Raw genomic sequence first — 20475 nt, 5'->3', positions numbered from 1 at the left:
GGAACCGGGTGCGTGGAGCGTGGAGGTGGGCGGTGTGGAGCATGGAACGGGAATGTGGAGCTTGGAGCGGGGCAGTTTGGGGGTGGGGGGTGGGGAGCTTGGAGAGGGGCAGTTTGGGGACGGGGAGCTTGGAGCGGGGCAGTTTGGGGGTGGGGAGCTTGGAGCGGGGCAGTTTGGGGGTGGGGAGCTTGGAGCGGGGCAGTTTGGGGGTGGGGAGCTTGGAGCGGGGCAGTTTGGGGACGGGGAGCTTGGAGCAGGGTAGTTTGGGGGCGGGGAGCTTGGAGCGGGGCAGTTTGGGGGCGGGGAGCTTGGAGCGGGGCAGTTTGGAGGAGCAAAAGGTGGGGGGAGGGGGGGGGGGCGTGGAGACTGGGAGCGTGAGGTGTCGAGTGTGGAGGTGGGCTAAATGTTTGGTGGATTGGGTGCGGGGGGAATATTGTATGAGAAGAAGTGACGTACCATCTCTCACACGCTCCCTCCATCATCATCTCTCTCTCTCACACACCCTCTCCATCATCTCTCTCTCACACCCTCTCCATCATCTCTCTCTCACACCCTCCATCTCTCTCTCTCTCTCTCCCTCCCTACCCCCCTCTCCCTCCACAGGAGCAGTTCACGGCGATGCGGGACCTGTACATGAAGAACGGCCAGGGTTTTGCACTAGTATATTCCATCACAGCACAGTCCACGTTTAACGACCTCCAGGACCTGAGGGAGCAGATCCTACGGGTGAAGGACACTGAGGACGTGAGTGACCCCATGTTTAAATCCTTACCTTCCCACGGCAGGTGCCTCTTTACAGTCCGTATCAGAGAACCAGCTGAAATACAGAATGCAGGGATTGTCAGCCATTAACTGCAAAGTCTGAGAAAGCAGGGATGGTACAATAGGGATAGGAAGGCCTTATTTGTAGAAAACAGAAGGGTCTCCTCTAATCATAGTATGTTGGTAACGACCTGTTGCACAATGCAGTTGGTGATTGTCTGATGCTTCCTGGCTATTGTAGGAATTTCTTAAGTGTTGGAGATAAAGTTTAGGAATGACAGAGTCAGGAGCTACTTTTGATCTCTTAATACGACCAGTCAGGAAGAGGTACAAGTACGGTCTTTGGAAGTCCAGTACATGAGTTTATATAGTTTTCAGAGACAAAGAACTGTGGTTTCAACCAATGAGATTCATTCAGTCACCATATACATTAAATTCCATTTGTGGCCAATTATAATTTTGGGTCAGGAGTTCATTTCAAGGCTGGCCAGGTGAGCTTCCTCCATCTTAACAGGATCAGGGGTCCTTGGTGCTCTTGATTTTTACTGCAGTTAAAGCAGTGTTAAGGACAGGTATGTGCTGAACCATAGGCAGTGTTAAGGACAGGTATGGGCTGAATCCTAGGCAGTGTTAAGGACAGGTATGGGCTGAACCCTAGGCAGTGTTAAGGACAGGTATGGGCTGAACCCTAGGCAGTGTTAAGGACAGGTATGGGCTGAATCCTAGGCAGTGTTAAGGACAGGTGTGGGCTGAATCCTAGGCAGTGTTAAGGACAGGTGTTAAGTGTGTGCGGTGCTGGGTGACTGTGCTGGTCTCTCCCCTGCTCCTGCAGGTGCCCATGATCCTGGTGGGGAATAAGTGTGACCTGGAGGAGGAGCGGGTGGTGGGGAAGGAGCAGGGCCAGAACCTGGCCCGCCAGTGGAACAACTGTGCCTTCTTAGAGTCTTCAGCCAAATCCAAGATCAACGTTAACGAGGTGATCGCACACACACACTGCTCACACACACAGACACACACACTCACACACAGACCTATAGACACACACACTGCGCGCACACACACACACAGACGTACAGACACACACACGCACAGACGTGCAGACACACACGCACATGCACACACACACACACACACTGCGCACACACACACACAAACTCACACACACACTGCACATGCAGGCACACACACACACACACAGACGTACAGATACACACACTGCACACGCACACACTTGCACACTGCACATCCACGCACGCATACACACATACACACACAATGCACACGCATGCACAGACACACACACACACTCACACTCTCTCACACACACAGACAACCACACACTCTCACTTTCTCACACACTCTCACACACACACACACACACTCACACACATACACACACACAGACACACACACACACACTCTCACACACACCCACACACACAGTGTGGGCACTGGAGAGCCTGTATCCACCCAGGCGGTTAACTGAGGAACACACTTCACGGTGCCAGATCTTTGCATAAAAGGAGCAACTGGCTGGAAAGCGATAACCACACTGTCAGCTGGAGCTTTATTAGCAGCACGTGGGAGCTCTGCTCTGATCTTTTTTATTCTTGTATCGATGCCTTCCCACGACTCTGAGTGGGTGGAGGTGTGCAAAGGCTCTCTAAGAGTGGAGTGTGGGCCCATTTCAAACGCTCTTATACAAACGGTGAAAGAGCTATTCTTCCCCGGATCGTTCTGGGGGATTGGGTAAGACTGAGCCCCCTTACTGGGTGGAGAAGCAGTCTGCTCTCTCACTGTCTTGTGTGAACCAATCAGAAGGACTGCCTTCAATAGTCTGCCATTCAGAATCGCTGGTTAACTCGCCAGCCAATCCCATTCGGGTTTCCTGAAGCCTGTGTCTTCCATTCCATTTACATTTAGCGCATGCTTTTATCCTCATCCAAAGTTTTTATTTCTGCATTCAGTCCGTTTTAAAAGCTATTCAGAGCCGGTGAGGGTATGAGTCCTGATCGCTGCATTAGCGACTCCTACTGGTTGGTCTGGGCGCCTGTTCAGCAGGGAGGGGATCTGGGGGAGGTAGCGTGAACCTCCGCGCGCGTTACGCTCTCCCAGTGAAACTCCTCGCTGTCAGGTGAAAAGAAGCGCCTGGCGACTCCACATGTATTGCAGGAGGCATGTGGCAGTCTACACCCTCCCCAGACTGACAGAGGATAGTGCGTGGACCAGGACTGTAGAATAATTTCAAGTAGAAAGTTTATGTTGATTCTCTTGGTTTATCATCAAACCATCCTCTGAGGGTTCGACCAATCCCCTCTGAGAATTCAGGGAGGGTTCAGCCAATCTCCTCTGAGAATGCAGGGAGGGTTCGGCCAATCTCCTCTGAGAATTCAGGGAGAGTTCAGCCAATCTCCTCTGAGAATGCAGGGAGGGTTCGGCCAATCTCCTCTGAGTATGCAGGGAGGGTTCGGCCAATCTCCTCTGAGAATGCAGGGAGGGTTCGGCCAATCTCCTCTGAGTATGCAGGGAGGGTTCGGCCAATCTCCTCTGAGAATGCAGGGAGGGTTCGGCCAATCACCCCTGAGATGCAGCTGTGCTCATTTGTGCTTCTCTCCGTTGTGCAGATCTTCTATGACCTGGTCAGGCAGATAAATAGGAAAACGCCGGTGGAAAAGAAGAAGGCGAAAAAGAAATCAAACTGCACTCTGCTCTAAAGCTCCCGCCCGCAGCAGCTCTGAGCCAGGTGAGTGGGCGTGGCTACACCCGCTTTTAGGGTGGAGCTTTTTTACAGCTGACTGTTTTTATCTGTTTTATTTCCAGTTCAATGCACTTTTGATTAAACTTGATTATCACAACTGCATTGTTTGTAGGCTTTTGCCAGTTTTCAGCAAAATATTCTTTTTTAAAATGAAAAAGCAACAATTTCAATCATTTCATCATTGATTAATGTGGTCTGATTTGGCTTTGTCCTTTGCCTTGATTCGGGGCCTCAACAGAGAGAAACGGCGCCATCTGCTGGCAGTATGGTGCTTGGTGCGCTTCCTCTCTGTTGTTGTTCGGCCTTCTGTCCGTTTCAGGCATTAAAAAGGCTGTCCAGCCGATGCCAGCACGTGTCCCTGAACCACTGAGATTATATTGCTTGTTCGTGTCTGCGTGTACTGTACCGTATATTCGCTCCAATAGTCATGCCTTTTAGCAATGTATTAGCTGTATTAAAAATAGCTGTATTAGCCCTCTGTGCTTTAACACTTTACTAGCCGCTATAACAGTGCATCCTATACCCTTTTAGCATTACTTTAGCCTTATAAGATGGTATGGAATTAGAGAGTGTTGGCCACAGTGTAGCTGAGATTATGAATGGGCTCCTGTGTAACACAATCGGGATGTCCTGCCTTTAAGAGCTAAAAACTCATCAGCTCTGATATGGTTCAACACAGTTTTCCCTGAAGATACAGCTGTCCTATAAATGCAATTCAGCCGTACAGTTTGTTTGTCTAATTGCATTACTGAGGCATGTAGCTGCTAAATATAGCCCACAATTTTCCAAATAGACTCAGATGCCCCTAGCTACAGAATTTCTGTTGTGATGTCTAAATATACGTTCAACTTTGTCCAGGTCTAAGTATTTTTGAACAAGTTATTCTGATTAATTAAAAGTGAATTTCCGTTGCATTCTTTGAGATGAAACGATTTGATTTTAACTATGCTGTTAAAACGAAGCTTTGAATCACGTTCAAATGATCATCATGCAATGTTTGTATGATCATTATTCCATGCATAAAGAAAAAATGGATAAAGATTCTAAACCACGTTTTATACTGTTGAGATTTTGAGTTCATCCTGAAAGCAATTTAGTTTAGTTTTTACACTGCCCAGAACTGCAGGACTTGGCGTTGGTCATATTGGAGGTTGGAGATATTTTTTTAAAGACACAACACAGTATTCTTCAATTCAGAGACATCACAGGACATGTGTCCCAGTGACTTTACTCAAATAATATTTTGCAGATACAGATTAAGGATGTTTTCACACCTGAAATACAGTCATCAGTTTTTTCTGAGGGTAAGATTTTATTTATTTTATTTAACCTTTATTTACCCCGGGTAGGTTCACTGAGCACGGATGCTCTTTTGCAGGAACGCCCTGCTTCACACTCATACACATTCACACCTGGGAGCTGCCCAGTACACCCACAGTCCTCTATTGTTGTCCACTGAGCACCTCCACTGGAGGGAGAGAACATTTTTTAGCCAGCAGCTCAGTATTCCCTGGTGGTCTCCCATCCAAGTACTAACCAAGTCCACACTTGCTTAGCTTCAGCCAGTCGGCAGGAGCAGAGTGTGTGGTGGTATGCCTGCTGATGGAGCATAAAAATAATTATTCTGCTTCCAGTTCCCTTATAAATTGTTATCTTTTCTAATGCTGATTGGCTAAAAGATTGATTTGCTGTGTTCAGTAAGGAACTTTCCACAGGTTTCTCTGCTTCGGTATTTGAGCTAAATTTGCTGGCCGGGTTAAACATTGACCCACTTTCCTGTTGTGCGAGTTAGCCAGGTTCTCTGTTACATCACCTGTCGGGTTCATAACCGTGAAATACTATTAGCCTGGATTAGTTTAACCTTAACAAACAGTCTGATCAGGTTAAACCTACGGCACTATGAGCCTGACACAGATTGACGCTAATGTGAGATAAATTGCTTTGCTAATGAGTGAATCCTCCTGTCTCTTCTCCTGGTGAATCACAACTTCACTGAGGCCAGCGTTTCTGCTCAACTCCATCTCTGGCTGGTACTGTGACACAGCACTGGCTAAGCCAATCAGGCTGCAGGAAAATCAGTTTCATTAACTCTAACTTGATTGCCAATGTTATTGAGATAGACCAGATCACCCATATAACTTTTCTTATCTCTTTCTCTTCTTTCTCTCCCTCTCTCTCCCCTTACCCCCCCTCTCTCCCCCTCCATCTCTCTCTCTCCCCCTCCCTTTCTCTCTCTCTCCCCCTCCCCCCTCTCTCTCTCTCTCTCTCTCTCTCTCTCTCTCCCTCTCCCTCTCCCTCCCTCTCTCTGTCTCTCTCTCTCTCCCCCCCTCTCTCTCTCTCTCTCCCTCTCCCTCTCTCAATTTCAATTTCAATTTCAAAGTGCTTTATTGGCATGACAAATATAGGCACTTGTGTTGCCAAAGCAGTAGTTATAACATACAACTATATACAGTTAATCCGTTATATTTAAAAAAAAAAAATAAATAAAAAAAAAAAAATACTCTCCCTCTCCCCCCCCCCCCCCCCTCTCTCTCACACTGCAGAATGCTGTGATGAAGAACTGTTGCCCATTCGGAACGTGCCAGCATTCCAAACCCCTCCCCCCCAAACCGTAAACACAAGCGTTAGGAAAAGCATAACCGACGACGCTTCACTCCGCTAAAGAAGGAAGAAGAGAGAAGATGGGACATATCCAAACGGACCGCTCCTCTACTCTTACACCGTAAAGCCGCCCTGAAGAATAATTGGGATTATCGTTCGTCTGTTGTCGGATGGCGGGCCCCGGCCGCAGACTGCAGCGGCTTGTCTCTCTCAGCCCCCAGCTTTCCACTGTTTATGGGAAACGCAAAATTTCAAACAGGAAAACAGAGACTACAGTATTTCCGTCTTTGCGATAGCTTATTCAAAGATCGGAAAATTGACGTTAGTCCTATGTTTATAAATACCTTTCCCTTAAAACCGCATGGACGCATTTCAGATCAATTGTAGATGTTGCAAGTGAAATCAAGTTGAGATATTGGCCTTTTTATAACCCCACACCCTCAGCACTGCACTAATTGTGTTGGCAGTAATAGATCAGTGTCCGTATATATTTCTGTTTTCCCTACGTTTAAGGAGTTCTCTCCAGGTAACACCTTTCCTTGGTGACTTTGTTTTATATTTAAAGTCACGGGGCTTTCATATTTCCCATAATATATTCTAATTCAGATTTTTTTTTTTTTTTTGCATAATAATGCTTTTGAAAAAAATGTCTTTTATAGAGAAGAAAAGGGGAAAAATAATAAGAATTGATTTCTATGTCTCTTGAAGCTGAAATATATTATACTAAACCAACTCTAATATTGCTTCTTGTGTTTTCCTGTCACAAAAATGATTTTCCAGCTTTTATGAATGATTAAATTTTAGTACATTTTCATTATTTTTTTGGTCGTTGTATTTTGTTTTAAACTTCTCTTTAAGGAGGCTAGACCTGCTTATGTGTTTGTATTTGGGGTTTTCACATCCGATAAGGTTGCTCTGAGGTCACTGTGATTGGTGGGGCTCAGAGTACTTATGTAACAGCCAAAAGAGGAACACTGACTGTGATTGGCAGATACTACTTCTTGGATACTCACAGGATTCCTTGGAAGTATGTTCACCAATCACCATCGGCATTGTTCTGTTGGTTGTTGCCACCTTACTTTGTGATTGGTTAAGCTCCTCTTTCTATGTGTGACATGGAACAGCTGTTCTGTCTCTACTTTATCGTCACTGGTGTGTGCCACCAACATGCTAACCCTGTTCTGACTGGCCATTCATACAGATGACTGCTCTCCCATCACCACCAGTGCTTCAGATTTGAAGTTAGTACTGACTGATTTCACCCCCAGTGTGCAGTATTGGGATGCTGCTGTAAAGAATGTATTCATTTTATATATTGTCAATACACGTTTGTTTTCAGGTAATAATGGCGTGGGTGGTGGTCCCTCTTCCAGACTGCAGGTGGCTTACGAGACCTAGCTCCTCAAATGAGGTGTGCTGGTTTAATGTTCAGCTAGCTGCTGTTTTGGCCACTAGGTGGCAGCACTAATCTGGGAAATGGCCAGAACTCAGGTTGGAGAAGTGATGATTGGAACAGAGCAAGGTGACACACTTGATAATAATACACATTGCACTTGTGGGTAGCACTGTCGCCTCACAGCATGAAGGTCGTGGGTTCGAATCTCGGCTTGGGGCTTTTCTGTGTGGAGTTTGCATGTTCTCCTCGTATTTGCGTGGGTTTCCTCCGGGTGCTCCAGTTTCCTCCCACAGTCCAAAGACATGCAGGTAGGCCAGTTGGAGACTCTAAATTTCCCATAGGTATGAGTGTGTGAGCGAATGGTGTGTGCGCCCTGTGATAGATTGGCGGCCTGTCCAGGGTGTATTCCTGCCTCTCGCCCAATGCACGCTGGGATAGGCTCCAGCACCCCCCGCGATCCTGCCCAGGATAAGCAGGTATAGATAATGGATGGATGGATAGACATTGCACTTGTTATTATGAAAGAAGCCCCTTATTGCAGCTCTTAAGATGTCACAATGTCCTAAAATTGCAGCCATTTATACTGAACTGATTTCATGCCAAGAGCTATAGGCTGAGAATTGCGTCCAGTTGAACTTTAATGAAACTTTTTTTGTCTGATGCATTGCTTTGCTCTTTTATGCAGGTTCTCAGTCCCTGTGCTACCTTTTATTGTATTTTTAAAAATGTAAATTTGTTTAAATAAAGTGGTGAAGAGAGCTCTGAAGATCTAATGACCACAGGTGTGTCCTAAAAATAGTTTGAGAGGGTCGGTTGGGTAAGATGTGGTGTGATTCTTTAGGTTCACCAGATTCTCATTTCTGTGTTTTTAACATTGAAGCTGTGCTCAGGACCTGTGCTGTGGCAGAGAATGTTCTGTACTGTAGTGCAGCCTCAGAAACTCACAGTTATTGCCTACTGGAACCTCCTGTAGTCGAGAAACCGAGAGGACAGAGGAATGTAGGAGTTGACTATCTTATGACTTTATTGAATCTTTGGCTGTGATCTCAGTCCCCACTCATGGAAGAATATGAATATTCGTGACTCGTAACCCATCCGAGGCGTGTTAACGTCTGTCTGGGCCTCTGAACATTATAAGAACTAGCACTCTAAGGATCTGAGAAGGCAGTTTCCCTTCTAGCTCTTATGTAGTTCATTGGTCTGGGCTCAGTCCTGCGACAGTCTGGGCTGAGAGCCAGTGCACTGCCTGAAGCGTTTTCACTATCAAAGCAGCCCTGTCAGGGCACAGCCTTTCCCCAAAACCTCCGGTAAAATTAAACCCTACTCCGCAATTAGCTGTGGCAATTAAGCCAATGAAGATCCATGTAAGCTAATGAAGAGCAGTGTGAGATAATGAAGAGCAGTGTGAGCTAATGAGGAGCAGTGTGAGATAATGAAGAGCAGTGTGAGCTAATGAGGAGCAGTGTGAGTTAATGAAGAGCAGTGTGAGCTAATGAGGAGCAGTGTGAGTTAATGAAGAGCAGTGTGAGCTAATGAAGAGCAGTGTGAGCTAATGAAGAGCAGTGTAAGCTAATGGAGAGCAGTGTGAGCTAATGAAGAGCAGTGTAGACTAATGACGATCTGTGTAAGCTAATGGAGAGCAGTGTGAGCTAATGAGGAGCAGTGTGAGTTAATGAAGAGCAGTGTGAGCTAATGAAGAGCTGTGTGAGCTAATGAAGAGCAGTGTGAGCTAATGAAGAGCTGTGTGAGCTAATGAAGAGCAGTGTAAGCTAATGGAGAGCAGTGTGAGCTAATGAGGAGCAGTGTGAGTTAATGTAGAGTAGTGTAAGCTAATATAGAGCTGTGTGAGTTAATGAAGAGCCGTGTGAGTTAATGAACAAATCATTGGTCAGAAAATTAGCAAAAATTTAACAAATGCACTCCTAAGACCTCCTGTGCCACCATTTGCTCGTTTACTTTTGCTGCAGTGAACTGTTTGGGGAAAAGCTAGAAACAGGGAAATTCACTTATACAGTAGACAAATTAACATAATGTCAAATAAAAGAATCAGGTTTTGTATTTGGTTGCATATCATTTGCATGCCATGACGTCTGATGTCTGTGACCTATCAACATCACCAGAGTCTGGATATTTTCAGGCTGTCCTACAAGCGATACAAAACTCTTTGCATTTGAATGGATCTCTATGGGAATTGGGGGGTGGGACTAGATTCAGCTGTAAATTATGCTGATACAGTATGGAACACAAATTAATGCATCTGTGTGAGACATTTTCAGGCATATCTGGGTAAAACAGTCCACTCTTTCATGCAGCTAAACACAGTCTTCACCCAAATCTGCTTATTGTAAATGGAAACAAATTCCACTCAGTGAAAAACCCAAGTTGTTTCTACTGCAGTTTTGTAATGGTCTGATCACAAAATGGTAAAATACTTAATTATATTTTTCCTGTGTATCTTTGTGTTTCATTTCGTTGATGTCTGTTATTTACTCTCAGGGTCGAGTTGAAATTGTGGCTTGGTTCTTGTTCTTACTGTCCTTTTTCTAATATTCTTCTAAGCATATGTCTAAATCCAGTCAGATCCAAACCTTTCATAATGCTATGTCATTTCATTTAGCAGTAATCCCTATCCAGATTCATTAGCACTGTCACAATAAACCTACTGTGTTTTGGTATATATACATGGCCCTGTAAAAAAGTTAGTGTCATGAGGCTGGCTGGCCAGCAGAGGGTGCTCAGAAGCACTGAGAGGGAGTGACACGCATCACATTAACGACGGGCAGGAAACAAAAATCCATCCCCACCCGACTGCCCTCGAACCCTGCTGTGTTTTTAACCGTCGGGCGAGGTTTTGGTTTTCCATTGCGTGGCACAGACGGCACATATAATAGCTACTTCCTGTCACTAACTCAGCTTACAAGACTGTGATTCGGCAGCATCATTGTGATGTAATAAAACGGTAATAATCTTACAAATGTGCAGCAAAATCATGGAAATATTAAAGGTGATGCTTATGTGGGGAAAAAGTCGCTCTTTACTTTTAAATATGAGTCTGTATTGGTTTTCAGATTGCTGTCTGCTATTTAAATTGTAAGTGTCCAATGTGCTCTCCAGCCCAGAGAGCGATATACTCCAGGCAGTTAGGAACTGTTGACAGCTGGGAGGGATTAAGTTAACCAACAGGGAACTTTCTGTAATATTCTACAGATGACTGAACCCATACCCCTGCTCGGGGCATTTGTCCTTCACAGTTCAGAGCAGCTGGGTTCTGTCCGAACATTAACAGATTTTACAGACCAGTGTTGTGATTTCAACTGAAATTTGGCGGTTGTTCAATGCAGTACATTTTAACACAATTTATTTTCCCCTTGCAAAGGTTTTTTTAGTGCCACAGTTTTTAAGTTTTTCTTTTTTATATTTTAATTGGTTACATCCTCTTTCCATTTTATTTCTTCATCTAATTGTTGTTGTAAGAATTTTTGTTTGACAAGTCCATCAGCTTTGTTATACTAATTATTGTTTTAATTATGTTTCCAGTGCTCAAACCCCATAATTCTAAAATAGCTTCCCAGTTACTACTGTGAGTGAGTTGTAATAAAACGTATTTCAAAGGGAAATCCTGCATGACTAGGACCTCCACTGTGTGTTATGGACCATAAAATAAAAAATAACACCTTTTTGAGAGTGAGACAGCGACCTGTTAGTTCTGTCCAGGAAGACAGCCCACAAGCTTTCTGCAGGACCTGAAGGTGGAGAGTTCTGGAGAGCTGTAGGTGGAGAGTTCTGGAGAGCTGAAGGTGGAGAGTTCTGGAGAGCTGAAGGTGGAGAGTTCTGAATCCTTAGGCACAGCAAAGTTTTTAAACATGTGACATTTCTGATATCATTTCTGTTTCTCAGTTCCAACATGGGTGTTTAGTGTGCATGTTTACAATGATGTGTTTATTTAATATTTTTTCTTTCAGAAAATTTTCAGCATCAATAAGAAGTGTGGATTTACATCCATCATTTGACAGAACACAATTCTATTCTGTTCTATTTCATTGTGCAAGTCTCCCTGGATAAGCGTGTCTGCAAAGCAAATTATATCATGAGCTACTATAATGTGCAAACATTTTCGTAAAAAAGTACTTCCTGATTTCCTCTATAATTGCCTGTGTGGCACACTGAATGGTTTCAGACCTTTAGACGAAATGTAATATTAGACAAAGGAAACTTGAGTAAACACAAAGCACATTTTAAAATAATTTATTTGTAATTATTTAATATTATTGTTATTTCATTTATGAAAAGCTATCAAACACCCATGCCACCTATACAAAAAAGTAATTTCCCCCTTAGTTACTCAATAAACCAATTAACCAAATTTAATTGATACTTCGATTCAGCTGATTGAACACAGCCAGGCTTGATTGCAGCCAGCCGTTTTGAATCTAAAACTCACTCCTACTGAACCATGCCATTACGATGAAGTAGTCACCACAAGTTTCTACAAGCACACTAAGCCACGATCAAAGGAAATTCCAGAAGAAATGTTGTAATATTTGTCAGTCAGGGAAGGTTTGTCAAAAATTGAACTGTTTGGGTGACACAGGTCCCATTATGTCTTGTATAAAGCAAATTTGATGAAAAAAGTGTTTTCTACATACAAAAATGGCAATTTACTCACACTTAAGAACTGTCTGCAAGTCATTCATTCAAATCTAGGTCTGCCATTAAAAGTATTGATATCAAAATTGCCTATCTTAGCTCAGAAAAATTAAACAAGCTGTATTCCAAAGCAATTTAAGGAGGCATTACTTTTTCCACATGGGTCTTATGAGTGTTTGATAACTTTTTTTTCAGTAAACAAATTAAATAATTTTTAAAAAATGTTTTTGAGTTTACTCAGTTTCCCTTGGTCTAATATTACAGTTTGTCTAAAGATCTGAAACCATTCAGTGCGACGAATATGCAATAAGAGAGAAATTTTTCTTTGTGATGCTGCAGTTCACTTTACAGTTTAATAACCATTTGTGCACTGTACCTGAAACATGTTTGTGTAATTCTAAAACACCTCCATAGGCTCGATGAAAGCAGGAATCTTCCCCACCCCCCAACGCACTGCAGTGTGTCTTGATGGACCGTGTTACCTTTTGATGACCCCCCCAACGCTGCGAAAATGCATGAGGTAATTTATCGAGCGCCCTGATTTGCAAGACGACCCCTCCCCCATCTCTCTGAATGTCGATACCCCATTACGGCTCACCGGTCTCGCGCTGCAGTTAGACTCCGGTAACATCCTGCAGGCACTGCTTCATATTCTCTGTGCTGGGACTGGACACTGAAGGTCACGGTCAATAAGGGTCCGTTTCTGAGGGCCTGCGCACCATAAATACTCTTCCCCACAGAAGCAATCTGACTAGTGTGCCATTTGCCTGCGTGATATACTGCCCCAGCATGCTCTGCTGTGCGTACATGAGCTTTACACGCCAATCCGCTCATTGATTTAGACCGTGAATGTGCACTGCACATTGTTATGAAGGCATGTGACATCACGGTTTGACGGTTTGCCTCACTGTCCAATTAAGAGGCCTTTTATTCAGCTTCCTGTGCAGTCGCGTTCCCTATAATTGCAGACCCTCATCTGCCGTGCATTTGCTGACAACCCTTGGTGACCCCTCTGCCTCCCCCCTCCCCCTTGGTGCAGCCTTGTATTAGAACGTTGTTCTGTCAGTGACTGATGGGCTGGGGTAGTGGCTTAAATGAATTTCAGCCCCCCCCCCCAACCGTCCCCACCTCCTTATTTCCTGAACTTGATGCCCTGAGACGTCGCCCACAGCAGCTCTTGATATAATCATTAGCAGAGGAGGCTGAACTCCCAAAGGGGCTGTGTGAAGGAAATTCTCTGGGGCCACCCGGAACATCTGACATCTGTGGAATGGTGGTGATGAAAGGATTATCCACACCTGTCCCTAACCCTGTGTGTGCGGCTGTCCTGGAACAGAGACTCATCTCTCTCTGTGACATGCAGTTTGAGAGGTAGTGTGTGGACTGTGGGGAGGGGATCCCTGGCATAATAACAGAAGCACCAATCAGGGCCTAACATACATGCATTCCCTGATTCCTGACTTTTAATTGTGTCATTGTTCACTTCCCCCAGTTGGTGAACACTAGTGAACCTTCCGTTCTGACTGAAGGAGAGGCTGGAGTTTTATGCCAGGGTCACAATGGGGATCAGCACGATTATTCATATTCAAATAAATATATACACATAAATACATTTATCAATTATCTATATGAATTGTCCTCTCTGGTTCCCAGAATCAGTACACTGCTTGAATGATTCACCAGTATTTCAGTATGTTTATACTGTAAAAATCTATATATAACCATTTCCATCAGACTGTTGCTAAGTGTTTGATAACTTCTTTCATTAAATAAATGAAATGATCATTTTAAAATGTGTTTTGTGTTTACTCAGGTTCCCTTTGTCTAATATTACATTTTGTCTGAAGATTTGAAACCGTTACGCAATAATAGAGGACATCAGGAAGGGGGTAAATACTTTTTCAGGGCTCTGTGGAAACACATGACTCATTGACACAGTAGTTGAAAGATTTGCTTGATGGAGTTAGATTTGTGGCTGAGGGTTTAAGTCTCTATTTTGAGTTCTGTGAGTTCCGGAGTGTTCTCTAGGAGCTCAGGAATTTCCCATGTGGTCTAAAATGCTGAACGTACTTTAAAGAAGGAAAAAAAGACCCCTCTGATCTATAATCTTGGTCACATTGTGTGAGAATGTAATTAAAGGTTTAGCAGTTTATTGGAAACAGGAGGAAAGAGGAACCAAGGAAATGAGTCACATCTATCTGCGGAATAGCTCTCTTTATGTTCATATTTCTGCAGGCACATCATATCACCACAAAGTCCTCCATCAATTTGGGAGAGAGAGGTGGCATTCCAGTACTCTGAATAGTCAGTAGCTGCTTCAGTCTGTTGGTGAAACTGCAGTTGTGCTGGAGGACTGTGCTGCATCTTGAACTGATGCAGGCAGACTGCAGGGGCTTGATTAGCTGGGCCACTGAAACAGGGACTGCCTTGCTGACTGAGAATAAATCTGTTTGACATGGATAAGTGAGAAATTTTAACCGCTGATGCCACTTTTGTTCTGTATTCTGAGGGCTGAGTATTAAATAAGGGTCAGCTGTTAAAACTGCTGGTTTTGGAAATGGTCATTTTTTAACAAAAAATGACAGTACACCAACAGAACTTAATTTTTTGATAAATTGTTTCACAGACAAATAAGCAAGACTTACTGTAAGCACACATATCTCCTATGAGCATCCGCCATTCTGAGCGTCTGCCATCTTGAGCATCCGCCATTCTGAGCGTCCGCCATTCTGAGCATCCACCATTCTGAACATCCGCCATTCTGAACATCCACCATTCTGAGCGTCCGCCATTCTGAGCGTCCGCCATTCTGAACATCCGCCATTCTGAGCGTCCGCCATTCTGAGAATCCACCATTCTGAGCGTCCGCCATTCTGAGAATCCTCCATTCTGAGCGTCCGCCATGCATCAACACAGAACACTGACAGTCTATAATGAGGAGATCAATAAAACGGACTCAGCTGAATTGTATTCTTTCTCTGAGTAACAGTGCACTGAAGCTTCTGCTGTACCGACACAGTGGTGTGCCTGCAGTGGAGTTGAGCACGCCTGCTGCAGTGTAACACTCTTGATTCTCCAGACTGACCGCCTAGCAGAATTGCTGAGGACCACTTACACACTGTGCCAACTGTGGGGTGCAGCCCTGTCGGGCAGGGCATCACTGGGGGAGTGAGAGATTTTAGTGCCCAGGACATTTGTGTCTTCAGGCAGCCCACTGGTCAGTTGGGCATGATGTACGCGCACCAGCCGCAAGCGCTCTCTTCTGATTCAGTCTGTCATCACATGTTTTTGATGAAAGAGCATGCTTGTGTTTGTTTTTTTTCGTTTGTTTGAGAATTAATGAATGAGTTTGAAGGCTTCTTGCAGTGATTTCGATGGAGTTTGTGTATATAGCAATATATCATCTGCATAAAGGCTTATTTTATGGTTTGAATTTTTGGTTGAGATTCCAATAATATTGTTGTTTTGATGTATGGCAGTAGCTAGGGGCTCTATAAAAACTGCAAACAGGGAGGGCTTGTGTGTTTCAGCAGCGGAGGTCGCCAGAAGTGTGCACAAGTTTGAGAAAATAGTGGCTAAATGAAAAAGCAAGGGACTGGATCATGGCTGTGCACTTTGAGATGCTGAAGTACAGGGGGAGAGAGGGCCATTTTGTTGCCTGGGCTTCAGTGAGCCGTAAAACTTCCTCAGCTTATTTTCATCCTGTGAGACAAGCGAAAGCTGACCGGGGGGGGGGGGGGGAGTGTAGTTGGAAGGAGGAACTGAGAAAGTGAACGGAGGTCTCTGAGTTTGTGACCCGGCCGATACAGCCTTTTGAAATATAAAACAGGCCTTTCACGCACTTCTGGGCACTAATTCGATTTACTTTTCTTCGTTCCGTTTAATTTAATTAGTGAGAAAGTGGGACAAGTAGGTCAGCCGAGTGTGCCATCTGACCGTTGGTAAATCCGAGCTCTCTCTATGGACAAAATGACAACACCAGAATCTATTAATATACACCGAGATACATTTGTCATTTATCACAGCGCAGAAGGATGATAAATACAACTACATTCATTTGTCCCAAACATTATGGTGCCCTGAAATGTTGGGCTATGTATAGAAAGTTCTGTAATTTCTACATAGTGAAAAAGTGACAATCTGCACAGAGTAACCACTTGTGAATTGTTTTATTATTGTTTATTGCAAAGCAGAAATTGTGAAGTACAGAGCCAAATAAAATTTTTTTAAAAAAAGTCTTTGTTCGGGCCGTCTGGGTAGTGTAGAGGTATAAGCACTCGCCTACCACCATGGACACCCGGGTTCAATCCCTGGCAGCGGTACTTCCGGCTTGGTCAGACGTTCCTACGAACACAGTTGGCAGTGTTTGCGGCTGGGAAGCCGGTGAGGGTATGAGTCCTGATCGTTACATTAGTGACTCCTACTGGTTGGTTGGGGCGCCTGTTCAGCAGGGGGGGGATCTGGGGGAGATAGCGTGAACCTCCGCACGCGTTACGCTCTCCCAGTGAAACTCCTCGCTGTCAGGTGAAAAGAAGCGGCTGGCGACTGTATCAGAGGAGGCATGTGGCAGTCTACACCCTCCCCAGACCGACAGAGGATAGCGCATCGACCAGAAATGTGATACACACGGGGAATTGGTATAACGACTAAATTGGGGAGAAAATGGAGAGAAAAAGTCTTTGTCCAAACATTATGGAGGGCACAGTATTTGTACATATACAGTAAGCTCCCAAAAAATCATTTTCCCATCCACCTTCTGGGTTCTGCATGTCTGTTCTTACAAGGTTAAATGGGGTGCGTTTTACTTGCTCTGTTTGCACCAATCAGTTGCATCTGAAGGTGATGAAGGGTGACTTCCCTTTTTAACAGCGCCCTCCGCCCCCACCGGCCCCGCTCTCTGATGCCCATCCCATTCCATCCATGGGGAAATTCCGGAACACCAGACACGCCGAAAGGGGACCTGAGGATTCCAGAACGATGCGGCCCAGCGGATCAGGGCTCTCCCCCAGGCTGGCGTGTAAAACGAGAGTCTGTGCTCCAAGGAATTACCCCGTTCCCACAGCCTTCCTCTGTGACACATATTTGCCTTCTGCCCTCAGTGGGTGTGGTCAGCTGTTGGGCAGGCCGAAGGTCAGAGAGACTGAGGTGTGCGTGTATTTTTATAACTGTAGTTGCAGCTTGTGTGATTTTGGTGCTGATGTCCTAAATACCTGCTAAAAGGCTTTGGATTGTCTGACATGACTGGCAGTGCTTTGGAATTCTGGTGAGCCTGCCCCAGAACTTTGTATTTCTCAGATACATGACTGCTTTTGGGCCTGGGAGATGCAGTGACTGCTCTTGGGCCAGATTGATACAGTGACTGCTTTTGGGCCAGAGAGATACAGTGACTGCTTTTGGGCCTGGGAGATACAGTGCAGTCCATCGGTATTTCAGCAGTGACCTATTTTTTGTTGTTTTGGCTCTGTTCTCCAGCCCACTGGATTTGAAATGAAATAATGAAAATGAGGTTAAAGTGCAGACTGTCAGCTTTCATTTAAGGGAATTTGCATTCATATCTGGTGATCCATATCAGAATTACAGACCTTTTTGTAAGTAGTTCCCATTTTAGGAGAGCAAAAGTAATTGGACATTTGGCTGATCAAATGTTTCTTTATTTCCCATTATTAGTTCATGGACAAAAAAAGCTAACAAAAGTTGATTCTACGTGTCATTTGCATTTGGAGTCTGTTGCTGTTATAAGGCAGGGCATCATTAGGGTGAAAAATCTTAATAAATCAATCAGAGACATTGGGTGTTCCAAAATCAACTGTTACCTACATTGTTGAGAAGCAAGAATGCACTGGTGAGCTCAGAAATAGCAAACAACCTGGTAGACCACAGAAGACCACTGAAGTGAATGACAAAATAATACTTTCAGTTGTGAAGAAACACCCTTTTTCAACTGTCAAACAGATCAAAAACACTCTCTAGGATGTAGACATGGATATGTCAAAGACTACCATAACGGGAAGACAACACCAGCATAACAAAAGGGTCACTGCAAGATGCAATCCACTGATAAGCCTCAAGAATAGAATGGCCAGGTTAAAGTTTGTTAAAAATGCACAAATGAGTCTTGTGATCAGTATTAACCTGTACTAAAGTGATGGAAGGAAAGGAGCTGCTCATTATGCAAAGCACACCCTCATCTGTGAAACATGGTGGAGGTAGTGTTAAGGCCCGCTCATCTGTGAAACATGGTGGAGGTAGTGTTTAGGCCCGCTCATCTGTGAAACATGGTGGAGGTAGTGTTAAGGCACCCTCATCTGGGAAACATGGTGGAGGTAGTGTTAAGGCCCGCTCATCTGTGAAACATGGTGGAGGTAGTGTTTAGGCCCGCTCATCTGTGAAACATGGTGGAGGTAGTGTTAAGGCACCCTCATCTGGGAAACATGGTGGAGGTAGTGTTAAGGCACCCTCATCTGTGAAACATGGTGGAGGTAGTGTTAAGGCCCGCTCATCTGTGAAACATGGTGGAGGTAGTGTTAAGGCACCCTCATCTGGGAAACATGGTGGAGGTAGTGTTAAGGCCCGCTCATCTGGGAAACATGGTGGAGGTAGTGTTAAGGCCCGCTCATCTGTGAAACATGGTGGAGGTAGTTTTACGGCTTGGGCATGTATGGCTGCCACTAGAGTCTCCCTTGACTGTTGATGATGTGACTGCTGACAGCAGCAGCAGGATGAATTCTGAAATATTACAGAAACATCTACTCAGGTCCAATCAACTGACCCAAAACCCATTGGAAGACACTTCACCTTGCAGCAGGGCAATGACTCCAAACACACTGCTAAAGCAACCAAGGAGTTTTTCAGGGTTACAATGCGGAATGTTCTTGACTGTCAACCACCTGTCTTGAATCTAGTTAAACTTGTATAGCTCCCCAATAGAGCATTGCAAAATTGGGGAGCTATACAAAAAATGGCTGTAATTCCTACAAGATCACCCAATATGGATATATATCCTCAAATTAAAGCTGACAGTCTGCACTTTAATCTCACAATGCTTAATTTCATATCCAACGTGCTGAAGAACAGAGCCAAGACCACAAGAACTGTGGCACTGTCCATATACTTGCAGACTGCACTGTATATCGACACAAGAAACTTGCTCTTCTCCTCATACATGCATATTCATCGGAGAATACTGTGCTTCTTTCTACCATCAAGCAGGACAGGACAGAAAAGGAAATGAACGGCAATAATTACCAGCTGGAATCCTTTTGAAAGGAAAAAGCTGGGGGTGGCGTTCAACATGTCTGAAAGAGAAACAGTACGTTTAATAAGGGGGCGATTTGCATCTCATTTGCATTTTTTAAATGAACGACGAAATGAGACTGTCCAGAAGGCAGGGCCATGGAGAATGGGGTGGAGGGGGCTGTTGGGGAGTTGGGTACGTTTTCGATGCCCACGCCAGAGTTTAGCGCTAAACCGATTAGCTCATATTCACCGCGGTGTGATCAGCTCTCTATGTAGCGCGCGGCTCGTCTGCAGAACTCTCACGCTGCGGAACACTCGCAGTCTGCCGCGGGCCTGTTTTCAAATATAAGCCTATTAGTTCCTGAGAAATGGCAGCATAGGCGAGTTTACAGAGAGCCTGAATGTGTCAGCACAGCACTTCTAATAGATGACAGTTTAATTTGTGGAAGAACCCAAACAGCAAGGAGTGGGTTTAGACTGTAGCAAGTTATGGAGGCTACGAAGGGTCATCCATCTTCTCAAATGTGAGAAGAAAGTTCACATGTAATTTGACTCCCCTGTTTGATTCCTCAAACACTTATCTTGCCATGATTTAGTTGTTTAAACAACTCCAAATTGACTGCTATTTAATGAACAAATAAACACATTTTTTTCCTGGAGCTCCCAGATGTCACGGTCTGCACCTCTGGGCGATCTGAGCTGGATCGCTGAGACTGGCCCCAGCACAACTCCGGAAATGATTTAAGGAAATGTAGATTTGCGAAGGCCAGCGCAGTGTCATGCACGTTAACAGATTAGCTGCCTTTTCGAATTGTGCACAGAGCCTGGGTTTATAAATGAGCTCCCTCTCTCAGTGTATCACTGCAGGCTGCACAAGTATCTCTGAGTTTCTTATTGCAGTCCCATCTGGCAGTTTGTCGAACTGATCTGAAACAGACGGAGATACTGCATGATGAACCACATGAACACTGAAGCCTGTCCACAAGGCAAAGCCTTCATGACCTCTTTGTGGGATAGAGCACTTTATCCAGCAAACATGCAGCACATTTCCTGACACACATCAGAACGACTCTCA

At 44.6% G+C, this 20475-nt stretch overlaps 1 protein-coding gene across 2 annotated transcripts in view; it reads left to right on the top strand.

Moving 5' to 3' along the window:
* Positions 1-6938, top strand: part of rap1aa (RAP1A, member of RAS oncogene family a) — a 45242-nt gene extending 38304 nt beyond the window's left edge. For both annotated transcript variants that reach the window (XM_035382523.1, XM_035382524.1), the window contains exons 5-8: positions 604-744; positions 1595-1738; positions 3387-3505; positions 6064-6938. In XM_035382523.1, the coding sequence (XP_035238414.1) occupies positions 604-744; positions 1595-1738; positions 3387-3476 (375 nt within the window). In that variant the 3' untranslated portion in view covers positions 3477-3505; positions 6064-6938. The remainder of the gene's footprint in view (positions 1-603; positions 745-1594; positions 1739-3386; positions 3506-6063) is intronic.
* The last annotated feature ends 13537 nt before the right edge of the window (positions 6939-20475 follow it).

The sequence above is a fragment of the Anguilla anguilla genome, chromosome 11, assembly GCF_013347855.1.
Source record: "Anguilla anguilla isolate fAngAng1 chromosome 11, fAngAng1.pri, whole genome shotgun sequence".
NCBI classification, from domain to species: Eukaryota; Metazoa; Chordata; class Actinopteri; order Anguilliformes; family Anguillidae; genus Anguilla; species Anguilla anguilla.
Note: the sequence above shows the minus strand (reverse complement) of the source record. Positions and strands in the feature narration are given on the sequence as shown.